The sequence below is a fragment of the Hippocampus bargibanti genome, linkage group LG17 (assembly GCF_051943395.1).
Source record: "Hippocampus bargibanti isolate YZ-2025 linkage group LG17, ASM5194339v1, whole genome shotgun sequence".
In the NCBI taxonomy this organism is placed as follows: Eukaryota; Metazoa; Chordata; class Actinopteri; order Syngnathiformes; family Syngnathidae; genus Hippocampus; species Hippocampus bargibanti.
This window is the reverse complement of record NC_142750.1, coordinates 2417060-2429886: the sequence shown is the minus strand read 5'-3', so window position 1 is coordinate 2429886 and position 12827 is coordinate 2417060. Positions and strand designations below refer to the sequence as shown.

The following is a 12827-nucleotide window of genomic DNA, read 5'->3' as shown; positions in this document are numbered from 1 at the left end:
TTGCGCTGCTTCCAGACGTGTGTTTTCGGATTTAAGCATTTAACCAATCACATTTCAGCCATTATTTGTTGCCAGGGTCAGAAATCCTTCTTCAAGGCGTCAGTTTACGCAAACGATGATTGGCTAGTCACTTTTCAATCATAGTTTGCGAACTATGATTGGCTCGTCACACAACAGTTTTTTTTTCAGTCTGGATTGATTGAGATTTAGCACTACTGAATAAAAAAATCAATAATAATAATAATAATAATACATTTAATTTCTAAGCGCCTTTCAAGTCTATTGATAAAATCCACTGCTTAAAATTACTTGCCTTTATTAAAAGATACAGCATACAAGATTTGACACCAATATTCAGTGATCCATAAACAATTCCATTGAGCGCTGTTGTTCACCTTGCCCTGCTTTAAAGACGATCCATCTGAAAAGCGCATCATCTCCGTAGTCGGCTTCAACATTGCGAAATGCCACAGTGATGTGTTTTTATTCATTTTTTTCCTCGAACGGCATGTTTTTTTTTTTTACAAGGAAGTTGTATAAAAACAAAAGAGATACTTATTAAACCATGCAACACCAAACACAATTTATTCTTCCATGACAACAAGCCGAATGAACTCATGAAGTTTATCAATAACGACAATAGTCTAGCGATGACTAAATCACACCTCACCGGATGTTTCCTATCTAGTACAGTGATGCCTTGGCTTACAAACTTAATTGCTTCTCATACAGAGTGTGTAAGGTGAAAAGGGTGTATCCCAAAAATTTATTTCCCATAGGAAACCATTAAAATGAGAATAATCCGTTCCCAGGTCCCCATAAAACATGATTTTCTACTAAATAAGCCGTAAAACTACACAAAATATACCTTATTTTACAAATAATAAATGTGCTATTCTATTATAATGAAAGAAATACACTGCACTGTATAATAAAGTAATTTTATTTACATTTGTGATGGTCCATGGCTTGATGTAATGGGGTGAGAGGAGGTCGGAGGGAGGGAATTGCTGTTTGGAAGGAGAGTCACATTCTATAAGGAGTGTAATTAAAGAAATACACTGTACTGTATAATAAAGTTGTTTTATTTACCTTTGTGATGGTCGTTGATGGCTTGATGGAATTAAGTGACCGGTTTCATCAGCATTAAACACTTGATGAGGAATATAGCCTCCTTCTTTCACCATCTTGAGGAATGATCCCTTGTAGGTGCTTTCTCTGCGATAATTTTACCTTTTTCCTCATCAATTGTGTTATGTTTAGCTGGGTTGATAGCTTTTTGCATCAAGTGTACAGATGGCTTGTGCGGGTTATTTGTGGAACTTGATTGATGGGAATTTTAACCTTGCAGGCTACACTCTGCCTTTGAACTATCAAAGTTGCAACGTGTCCAAATTTCACTGTTTTCTACCCATTTTCTCACTCTCGGTCGTCTGCCTATCTCTTAAATGTTTAAACCACCTCCCCTCACTGTTCTTGACCAATCACGTGGCTTTAACCGACGACTGGGGGCGGGGAATAGAGGACCAAAACAAGCCGGCCAAGGTAAAATGTTCATATATGTAACGTTCGTAAACCAAAAAGTTCGTAAGCCAAGGGGTTCGTAAAACGAGGTATCACTGTACGCGTCTAAAAAAATGAAAACAAAATGTCTCCATACATTTGCCCACTTTGACATGAATTTGAGTGCGAGATAAGTATTAAATCCAAAACATGCATTTCTTTCTACACTATAAACAGTCGGACGCGTCAGTGGAAGTCTTTGCACGGCCCAAAAAAGTTTCACAAAGTCTTGTTAACCGCTTCCGGAAATATTCCTCTTCCAGGGAGATCATGTAGCGCTTCCCATCATGTTTGTACTTAACGATATTAAATAGGTTTCGGAAGAATAATCATATTTGATGACGGCGGCTAATTGTAAAATGACTTCATGTTTTAACACGTGTTGAGACAGAGGTTATTGTGCGCGTCTCATTTCTTTTTTTTAAAATCTCTGTTGAATGCCATTAACTCATTCACTGCCAGACGATGTGCAAAAAAATGTGTCCACTACAGTGCCAGGGTTTTTGTCATTTTCACTCAAATCCCAGGACCCACAGAAGATTGAGTTTTCAGAGTAGATCAACATTCAAAGCAGCATAAGATCCTCCTAAGCTCTTTCAGCTAGAACTGCTTCATGTCACAAAGAGGGTACAGCAAGTGCTGAAGAATGAATGACACTCTGTGTCTTTGTGTTGTTATATTTGTTATTTAGTTTTTTTTTTCCTTTCCTCTTCCTTTCATAACTTTTCTGCTGTGTTACTTTCGGGTAGAGTGAACGCTGGCGCGAATGGCTGCCGCTGCTCACCCGCACAAATAAATCCAGTGATTGTAAAGTGTCCTTGAGAGTTTTGAAAGGCGCTTAGAAATTAAATGTATTATTATTATTATTATTATTATTATTATTATTAGAAACCATAGAAACTCTTGTTTCATCAGAAAGAGTTCAATTCCTAAGTTATACGGGTCTGGAGTTATATGCGCTTGAAATGGGGGCGGATGTACAAAATACAATGCAATAGATACATATCGATTTATATAGCGCTTTAACAACAGCTGAAGCTGGAAAAAAGCGCTAACATGGACAAAAGGCAAATGCTGCCCTCTCGTGGAAGAGAAAAAACATTGCCAGAGGTCTGTCTAGCGCTTTATCGACACCCAAGCAAAAAAAAAAAAAAATAATAATAATTCGGAAATGCGCTCTACGTCCTATTTTCAATTGAATGAATGGCAGTGAATGAGTTAAGAGAAGCAGATAACCTCTCATTCATCCGAGTCATTCTTGATCTCCAGGTTCCAATCCCAAGCCGAGTAGGTGTTCTTGTCGTCATCGGTGAAGTGGGACTTGATCCGGTAGAGGCCGCGCGACGCCGATCCTTGAGGCGTCTCATCGGTCGGGAACACAAATTCATGTTCCTTCTCACGAGGACAGTAACTGCCCATCATGTGGGACATCTTGTCCACTGCGGGGCAAAAAAAATGGAGTGGTTCCATTCAGACAAAATGGCCGAGTGGAGCAAATTTCCGCATTGGTGTTCCCTTACTTTTTAATCCTTTTCTGAAACTCACATGGTGGTACTTCAGGCCAGCGACAATCTCTTTGTTCACCTGCAAACACACACACAAACACACACACAAATTCCTGTTTGAACATCTTTGCGAGGTCCGGGTCACTCATTATAAAGAGTGAGAAGCCTTTAAAATGAAAAACCCGTGAGGACCGACCAAAAAGTCCTCACTGTGTTTGGTATAAAATCATAGTGGTCCTCACAAGAATAGCCATACAAGATACTACTTCTAAGGACCGACCAAAAGGTCCTCACTTTTGTCAAAAATGTCCTCACTATGTGTGGTATGAAATCAATGTGGTCCTTGCAAAAACAGCCATACAAACACACACACACACACACACACACACACACACACACACACACACACACACACACACACACACACACACACACACACACACACACACACACACACACACACACACACACAAAATCGCTTTTGTGTTCACAGTGCAATGAATTACAGACGCTTCCCAACTTACGAACGAGATACATTCCGAACGGTCGTTTGTAAGGTGAATTGTTCGTAAGTTGTTTCAGTGCTATACTTTGTATGCAATGTATGTTTAAAGCTTGTTGTTAAAGCGCTATATCAACCAATATGGATGTACAGACGCTCCCCAACTTACGAACAAGACACGTTCCGAACGGTCGTTCGTAAGGTGAATTTGTTCATAAGTTGTTTAAGGCTTATATAAGTATGTTTAAATGTTATATAAGTATCTTTAAGGCTTGTACAAGTAACCTGTATTGGTTTGTATTAAAAAATGAACATTGAATCAAATTATATGCTCTATAAAGATATATACAGGTACAACTGGATAGAGGACTACATAGGTTACTACAAAAATGTTTGTATGTACCGTTGTTCGTAACTCGAATGTTCGTAAGTGGGGGAGCGTCTGTCGTTGGAGTCCCCCACCTTGAACGTTGGAGCATGGCTCTCCCTTCCCTTACCTTAAAGTATATTTTAAGCCTGTATTTGACTCCTTCTTTCAGGGTGAACGTCTTATCCTGCAGGTTGTCGACATCTCCTGGACAAACACATGAATGACCTCAGTTGATGAGTGACGTCATGGTCGTGACCACATGCTGGGATGCATCTGGGACATTATAAAAGGGGGCTCAGTTGGCCACCTTGTGTCTGAAAAGGGCGGCAAATTCTAAAATGGATGAGGCCCGATTTAACTAGATTGTTGAAGTATACCTGCAGCTGCACAAGTGTTGGTCATTCCAATCAGTGGCAGTTAAAAGGACTCCCGGCATGACCATTCAGTGTCGGGTCATTGTATGTTTGTTGCACCCTGTCAGGTTTGTTTCATCTTGGCAGATTTTTACACAGGGGTTTCTTTGATACTTTGTACTTTTCTGTTCAGATGACTGATGTTTAAGATTTTGTTCCTGTTGACTTTATTTCAATACAATAAGTCAAATACACCCTGTTGCTCCCTTCATGCTTGGGTGCCAATAAAGCCCTAGTTTGTTTCTCTGTGGGCTTGAATGGCTTCATGTCGAAGAAGGGCGGGAGGGGGCGGGGGGGGGGGGGGGTGTCTGGGTCTTAAAAGAAATCCAAAATGGACTCACCGTGTAATCCTTTTATATCTCAATTGAAATGGGAGCCTTGGTTTTGAGTGCTTCCTAATGGACAGTGAAACAGGAAGTACGAGAGAGGAATGATCTTAAGAAAAACAGGGTGGGGTTTGTGGGGGGTGGGGGGGGAATCTACGCAAATAAGGGCGAAACCATACCTTCATTTTCATAACAATAATAATAATACATTTATTTTCTAAGCGCCTTTCAAAACCCTCAAGGTCACTTTACAGTCACAGCATACGTTTTCTGTGGGTGAGCAGCGGCAGCCACACGTCTTTGCACTAGGCAGGGGACACCCTGAACTGGTTGCCAGCCAATCGCAGGGCACACAGACCCCCCCCAAAAAAAAACATTTCATTCTCATCTAAGGAGAATTTAGAGTGTCTCCTGCCATGCATATTTTTTTGGAATGTGGAAGGAAACCGGAGTACCCGGGGAAAACCCACGCAGGCCCGAGGAGAACACGCACCGAATGAATAATAATAATAATAATAAAATACTACTACTACTTATAATAATAATAATAATAATAATAATAATAATAATAATAATAATAAAATACTACTACTACTTATAATAATAATAATAATAATAATAATAATAATAATAATAATAATCCATTTCATTTCTAACCGCCTTTCAAAACTCTCACGGTCACTTTACAGTCACGGGATAAGAACTTTTTTTGTGTGTGCAGGTGAGCAGCGGCAGCCATTCGCGCCAGCGTTCATGCAATTAATAATCTGCACTCCCAATAATAAAAGAAATTGCAACTTTTTCATGTCAAATGATCGTCGGTCTTCGCAGAGGATAAAGAATACAGTAGAGTCTCGTTATATCGATATCGGATATATCGATAGTCCCGGTTATATTGATACTATTTCTATGCACGCACGGAGAAAATTACATGCAAACAGGGTCGGATATATCGATAGTCCCGGTTATATCGATATTTTTTCGGACTCCCTTGAATATCGATATAACGAGACTTTACTGTATATGCCCGTGTTTATTCTTGTATTATCTATTGACTTGTTTTCTGCCTTGGTTTGTGTTTGAAAAAAACATATACAGTAAAGTCTCGTTATATCGATATTCAAGGGAGTCCGAAAAAATATCGATATAACCGGGACTATCGATATATCCGACCCTGTTTGCATGTAATTTTCTCCGTGCGTGCATAGAAATAGTATCGATATAACCGGGACTATCGATATATCCGATATCGATATAACGAGACTTTACTGTATGTCGCTTTAAATATGAGTTGACTGAATAGTCAAATGGAACAATTGAGCAAACATAACGTGTAGGGTCACGTGTACTTTTTTTTTTTTTTTTTTTTGATGTGGTCATTTGCATGGGGGGAAAAAGAAGCCTTTGATCCAAAGCGGTTGCTGCTTTGCAAATATAAGAAATGGGGAATTCAAAATGGCAAATCCATACGCTTGCACGCTGGATGAATACATGCATGAACCTCACGAAATGCGGCCGACGTCGCTGGCGCCCGAGGGAAAATGTCAGCAATGCTCACTAAGCAAACATTGAGCTCTCTCTATCTCTCCCTCTTTCTCTCTCTCTGTCTTTCTCTCACTCTCTTACCCACTCTCTCTGTCTCTCTCACCCTCCCTCTCCATCATCACTCTCTTCCCCCCTCCCTCCGTGACTTCCTCTCACTTTCTCTCTCTCTTCGGACACACCCAATGCAGACATTGTGCTTGCGAATCCAGCAAGGCGTGGGCAGATGATGCCTCGCTCTGGGTTAGCTTAGCAATTTGTTAGCTTAGCAATTTGTGCGTTCACGTCGCCAGTGGAGAGTCACGCTTGAAAAGTTTTAAGGAAAGCACTTGTGTGTACCTGTTGGGTTGATGCTGATGGCTCCGGGCGGCTCGTCGAACAACAGGGTGACTTTGGTCACGTGGACGTTTGGGCCGGAGAAATCTGCGGAGTATCACATGAAAAAAAAAATCCTATTTGTGTGTTGACAACAACAACAACAACAACAATGGGCGCACATATCCACACACCTTCCATCATGGGTCGCGTCCCCAGCAACGTCTGCTTGTACTTCACCAAACTCTCGTCATCTTTGTCCAGTTCCCGAATCTCCTGCAGAGTCTTGCGAGCTGGCGGGTTGTAGTTGAGGTTCCTGTCGTCTTCTTCCTCCTCGTCCCCCAAAGGAACTTCCGGTTTGTCCATCAGGAATCCTTTCGCAAAGAAGAAACCAGGGTGAAGATCAGTATATGGTGCAGGTGAAATATTAAAATGTAGGAAAGTGCTTCACAAAATTTAAAACATTCAGAATAAAAACAATACACATAATGATAAGAGCATACTGGCCAGTGCTAGCTCACTGTATTTGTAGCGAGCTGCATAAGCAACTACAGTAAAGTCTCGTTATATCGATATCCAAGGGAGTCCGAAAAAATATCGATATAACCGGGACTATCGATATATCCGACCCTGTTTGCATGTAATTTTCTCCGTGCGTGCATAGAAATAGTATCGATATAACCGGGACTATCGATATATCCGATATCGATATAACAAGACTTTACTGTATTTTTTTATGTTGATTTAATAGTGTTTTGTCAACCCAAAATGGCTGAAGGAGGAGAAGAAATTGATTTGGTTGCATATACAGATAACATCTGACTTACGACCGAGTTCCGTTCCGACCAAACGGTCGTAAGTCAAAACGGTTGTAAGTCGAAATCCATTCAAAATGTTGAATAGAGACTGGGAGGCTAAATGACTTGCAAACTGCCCCCTCTGGTGCAATCACATGGTCGATTGCTGTGCGAGAGTGAGATGCTGGCTGGCTAGCCAAAATGGTTGTACGCATTTCCGGCCTGCTAGCGCGTTGCGGTGCCAGGCGTAGAATTAAAATTTTAAAAATAGGGTCTGGAGGTCATGGTCGTAAGTACGGGTGGTCGTAAGTCGGATGTTACCTGTATACTGTTAGTCATTTACAAGACGGACTTTTCAAGAATAAATGGACATCATTAAGGTTGGACGGCTCCGATGCTAACAGAAATAGCAAATAATATTGCAATTTTATGATGTCATCATGAATCCACACATTCATAGTAAAAATTCAAACAGTTTTATTGCAGTATTTAAGTTTCTTACAGTCACAAGTTATTTCCTGGCCAACAGCACCCTCTAGTGGACACATAGTAAATCACACCACAGACATAGCACTACTGAAGGCCTAGGAGCGACATGCGCAGTACAACACTGGGTGATTGTGATATCTTTTTGTCATTTTAAAACATTGAGACAGTGAAATTCGTATCTTTGTCGCATCTTTTTGCGAGAAATAAATTGTCGCCTTTGATACCGCAGGGCTGAAGACTCATCAGCCCAGAGGTAATTGGAAGACAGCAAATACACAAAAAGGTGTGAAAACATGCGTATGATAAGCTCTTAATATTAATATTAATATTTAAAAATGCAGTAGGCATATTGGGAAAATTTCTCTCTCTTTCTTTCTCTCGCTCTTTTAGCCCTGCATCGCTCGCTCGCTGCTTCCAGCAGCACCACACCCAATTGTGTGCCAAACGCGCTTGCCTTTGTCCGTCACCGTGGCAACCCTTTCAACGCCCTTCGCGGCGACGTCATCGCTCTTCTTCTCCCTTCCGATGGGACCGAGCGAACGGACGCTCTCGGCGACATTCGGTTTGACTTAACCATCGAAAGTCGGCGTAGGGTTGCAAAATGGGGGGCGGGGGGGTGACTGAGATTGTGAGTGTGTGTGTGCGTGGCTGGCTATCTAGCTAGCTATCTATTTGCTATATATCAGCTTGCTGCCTGGCAATACAGCTAGCTATCTAATTAACTATCTATTTGCTATATATTAGCTTATTGGCTGGATATCTAGCTAGCTGTCTATCAGCTTGCGGGTTGGCTACCCAGCTAGCTATCTAGCTATCTGGCAGGCTAGCTAGCTCACTGTCTATTTGATATCTAGTAGCTTATTGGCTGGCTACCTAGCGATGTATCTCCTGGCTATCTATCAGCTTGCTGGTTGGCTATATAGTTAGCAATCTAGCTATCTCCCTGGCTATCTAGCTCACTATAAATTTGCTATCTGTTTGATATCTATTGGCTTATTGGCTGGCTATCTAGCTAGCTATCTATTTACTATCAGCTTGTTGGTTGGCTATCTAGTTATCTATCTATTGGCTATTTAGCTATCTGGCTTGCTATGTATCAGAATCAGAATCAGAATCATCTTTATTGCCAAGTATGTAGAACACACAAGGAATTTGTTTCCGGTAGCTATCTATTTGTTATCTATTAGCTTACTGGCTAACTATCTACCTATCTATTAGCTATCAATTGGCTATCTAGCTATCTGGCTGGCTATCTAGCTAGCTATCTTTTAGCTTACTGGATGACTATCTATCTATCTATCTATCTATCTATTAGCTAGCCAGCTAGCTAGCTTTCTACCTATTTGAGTTACTTCCGGGTTGAGCGAACGCCGGTTCGTGCGGCCGCCGCTGCTCACCCACACAAAAACCTATCCCGTGACTGTAAAGTGACCTTGAAAGTTTTGAAAGGCGCTTAGAAATGAAATGTATTGTTATTATAAGTCATCATCTGTCGCTTATTCAGCACTAGTGCAGCGAGGCCATCAAATAACACACACACACACACACACACACACACACACACACACACACACACACACACACACACACACACACACACACACACACACTTCTGAAGTTGGTGACATCATTTGTGGGGCGGATACGCTTTGTCATCAGATGTGCACCCGCACGCATGCACACACACACACACACACACACACACATAACACACACACACACACGGGCGATCAATAGCTATTGATTCGCTATCTCTGGCTCATCATGGCAGCATTTCATATCAGGTATAAAAACGTCGACGCCCGCCATGATTGAGACGTATGGCGTGTGTGTGCACGCTCACATAAACTCACACTCCCTTTGCACGACGGCGAATAAAACATGATTTTCAAGTTGACTCGAACGCATCATCGTTTGCACTGCAGGAGTTCAAGAGAGTACACGCGGTTATACGCTTTGATGACCTCACCTCTGTAGCACATGGTTAGCCAGAGCAGCTCCAGCACCTGACCCCCAAACTGGCACGCGTCCAATCGCAGCATGCCGCCTCAGTCCTGGACCGGCTTGGGAAGAACCGGAGAACCTCCACAGGTAGTCGACCTCACCACCGCCGCAAAACAACAACAAAAAAAAAAGAAAAAGTAGAGCATCCGCTAAAGTGCTGGAAGGAAAAAGAAGTGGGTCAGGCGTGCATTTTCCACCTCGGAGTCAAATACAACAAAAGGCAGGAGGGTGGGGTAGTCGGAGGAGGGGGGTGGGGAAAGGCGGGGGGGGGGGGGTTGGCAGGAAAGCGGAATGATGTTGGAGGGGGAGAGAGAGAGAGAGAGAGAGAGAGAGAGGCAGATGAGGTTATCCTTGGGTGGGTGTGGATGTGATGGGGATGGGTGGAAGGGAGAGACACAGAGAGAGGAGATATATATATATATATATATATATATATATATATATATATATATATATATATATATATATAAAGAGAGAGAGAGAGAGAGAGAGAGAGAGAGAGAGGGGGGGGGGTGATGGAGAGGGGAGACAGAGAGAGAGAGGGGGTGAGGGAGAGGGTGGAGGGAGAGAGAGGTAAGGGAAAGAAAGAGAGAGAGAGAGAGAGAGAGAGAGAGAGAGAGAGAGAGAGAGAGAGAGAGAGAGAGAGAGGGTGAGTGAGAGAGTCAGAGAGAGAGAGAGAGAGAGAGAGAGTGATGGAGAGGGGAGACAGAGAGAGAGGGTGGAGAGAGAGAGAGAGGAGAGAGGAGACAGAAAAAGAGAAAGAGAGAGAGAGAGAGAGAGAGAGAGAGAGAGAGAGAGAGAGAGAGAGAGAGAGAGAGAGAGAGAGAGAGAGAGAGGGAGAGGATGGAGGGAGGGAGAGAGAGAGAGAGAGAGAGAGAGAGAGAGAGAGAGAGAGAGAGAGAGAGAGAGAGGGTGAGTGAGAGAGTCAGAGAGATAGAGAGAGCGAGAGAGAGGGTGATGGAGAGGGGAGACAGAGAGAGAGGGGGGTGAGGGAGAGGGTGGAGGGAGGGAGAGGTGAGGGAAAGAAAAAGAGAAAGAGCAATAGAGAGAGAGAGAGAGAGAAAGAGAGAGAGGGAGAGAAAGAGAGGGTGAGTGAGAGTCAGAGAGATAGAGAGATATAGAGATAGAGATAGAGATAGAGAGAGAGAGAGAATGGTGTAAGAAGCAAGAAGGGGGTATGATGTAGCTTTCGACACTTGTTCCTACCGCTTCCTTCCTTCCTTGTGTGTGGTTCACTGACAAAATAATAATAATAATAATAATAATAATAATAATAATAATAATAATAATAATAATAATAATAATAGCAAGACAACCATGCTCAAAAGTCCACCCTCCTTTTTCCTCATCATGTCATCTAATCATCACACGGCTGTCCGCAGTGTTTGTTTGTTTGTTTGTTTTTTGTCTTTTTTTTGGGTGCTAGCGTGCTACTCAGACGGCGGCTATCGATTCATAGCCTTGTTGCCCACCTCCAACGTTCGCTCCACCTCAGTCAGGAGCCCAGAGACTGCAATGAGGTCATCCTCTAACCCCCCCCCCTCCCTTTCGCCTCTTTACACCTCATTCCCTCTCACACATCTCTCATGTATTTTATTATCACGCCAGGTGGCCTCCCCCTCCGTCCGGCGATTTGTCACCCCCGTCGTCACGGTCACTTTTCTCCCCCCTCGTCCCCTTCTATCTCTCTTGTGGTGACCGCACCCTGGATGCGATCACAACTCTTTACTCATCCACCTATTTTCATCCTCAAAAATCGTGAGTGGTGTGACGGTAGCCCTGACACTAGACAAGGGAAGATTGTTCTTTTGTCTCATAATAATAATAAAAAAATAATAACAATAAGTAGAAAAAAATACACGAGCTGCATGATTGCCCCATTTGATCTGGTATCACCACATCGGCATAAGTAAGCCTATGTTGCCTCACAAGTCGGTTGTAGGAACGATCCAAATTGAACCTCACCCCACCATGGCGATTTAGTGAAGGGTTTTGCTGTTTTATGAAAATAGCTTCTTTTACTCCCCTTTGAAACCATCTATTTTCTTTCGTTCGTTATATCTAGGGCCAAAACTACCAGCAAAAAAAAATGTTCGCTGACGAAGCCCCTTGGATAAGAAGCGAAACGTCCAACACCTTTAAGTACAGATGACGGCTGAAGAAGCCTTCTCATCGATAAATTCTAATGACTACAATTTGCTATCATTTTATTTGTAGTCTCACAGATCCGGCTCGTTCGCGAACGACACATCACTAATAAGCTCATGATGGTACACACACCGGCTGGCAGTTCCACACTTAAAATGAAACGTATACGTACTTTGATTTAATCTTTCTATAAATATGATGCTTGATGAAATGTTCGTGATTTTTCCGTGTTATTTTTTTAAGTCTACGACACTTCCGAAATCAAACGTAATAATACATCTTTTCGGTGCTTGGCTGACATCTTGCGGAGATTTCCGTTAGCGAATTAGCGATAAAGTGAGAAAGCATTTTTAACTTACCACATCTTGTTTAGCACCTTGTTGGACGCCATTTCGCCTCACTCGTCGCTTTGTTCCACTTTCAGCAAGTTTGTAGACATTTTCGAATGTCACCATATCGAAACGAACAGATTAGAGCACTTGAAAATTATCTTGAATAAATTGCGTCAACCGTCGTCCAAAGACCACGTTAGACCTATTAACTATATTACCTAAAAGTACCATTGTCTGGAGCAATATTCAAGAAGGTTATGAAGTGTAAATGCCATGAAAAAGGCAAAAATATTGGCATTTACGTTGTGGAAGTGAGTGTGAATGGTTCTCCGTCTCCATGTTAGTGATGGGAATATCGGTTCTTTTCAGAGAGCCGGTTCTTTTGACTCGGCTCACTAAAAGATCCGGCGCTTTTGGCTCCCATATGGCGAGTGTTTTTTTTTTTTTTTGCTTAAATTAATTAACTACCAAAAATCATGTAAAATTGTGTGAAAAACGAATTACTCATGTAACAAAATACA

General features: G+C 42.2%; 1 protein-coding gene and 1 long non-coding RNA gene across 3 annotated transcripts in view; one reads left to right on the top strand and one right to left on the bottom strand.

Annotated features, from left to right (window-relative positions):
* LOC148885189 (uncharacterized) overlaps positions 1-12827 on the top strand; it is a 169803-nt gene that overhangs the window by 79227 nt on the left and 77749 nt on the right. The gene's annotated exons all lie outside the window — the stretch shown is intronic.
* Positions 221-12654, bottom strand: arhgdig (Rho GDP dissociation inhibitor gamma). Of its 2 annotated transcripts, XM_089018681.1 has the most exons (7): positions 12334-12654; positions 9792-9922; positions 6731-6910; positions 6561-6644; positions 4068-4144; positions 3084-3147; positions 221-3002 (listed from the first exon to the last, which is right to left on the bottom strand). In XM_089018681.1, the coding sequence occupies exons 2-7, from the start codon at positions 9862-9864 to the stop codon at positions 2803-2805; spliced, it is 678 nt and encodes a 225-aa protein (XP_088874807.1). In that variant the 5' UTR covers positions 9865-9922; positions 12334-12654; the 3' UTR covers positions 221-2802. The 2 variants fall into 2 exon arrangements, with proteins under 2 accessions (XP_088874807.1, XP_088874806.1); XM_089018680.1 differs by lacking the exon at positions 12334-12654 and having other exon boundaries at positions 222-3002; positions 9792-10054.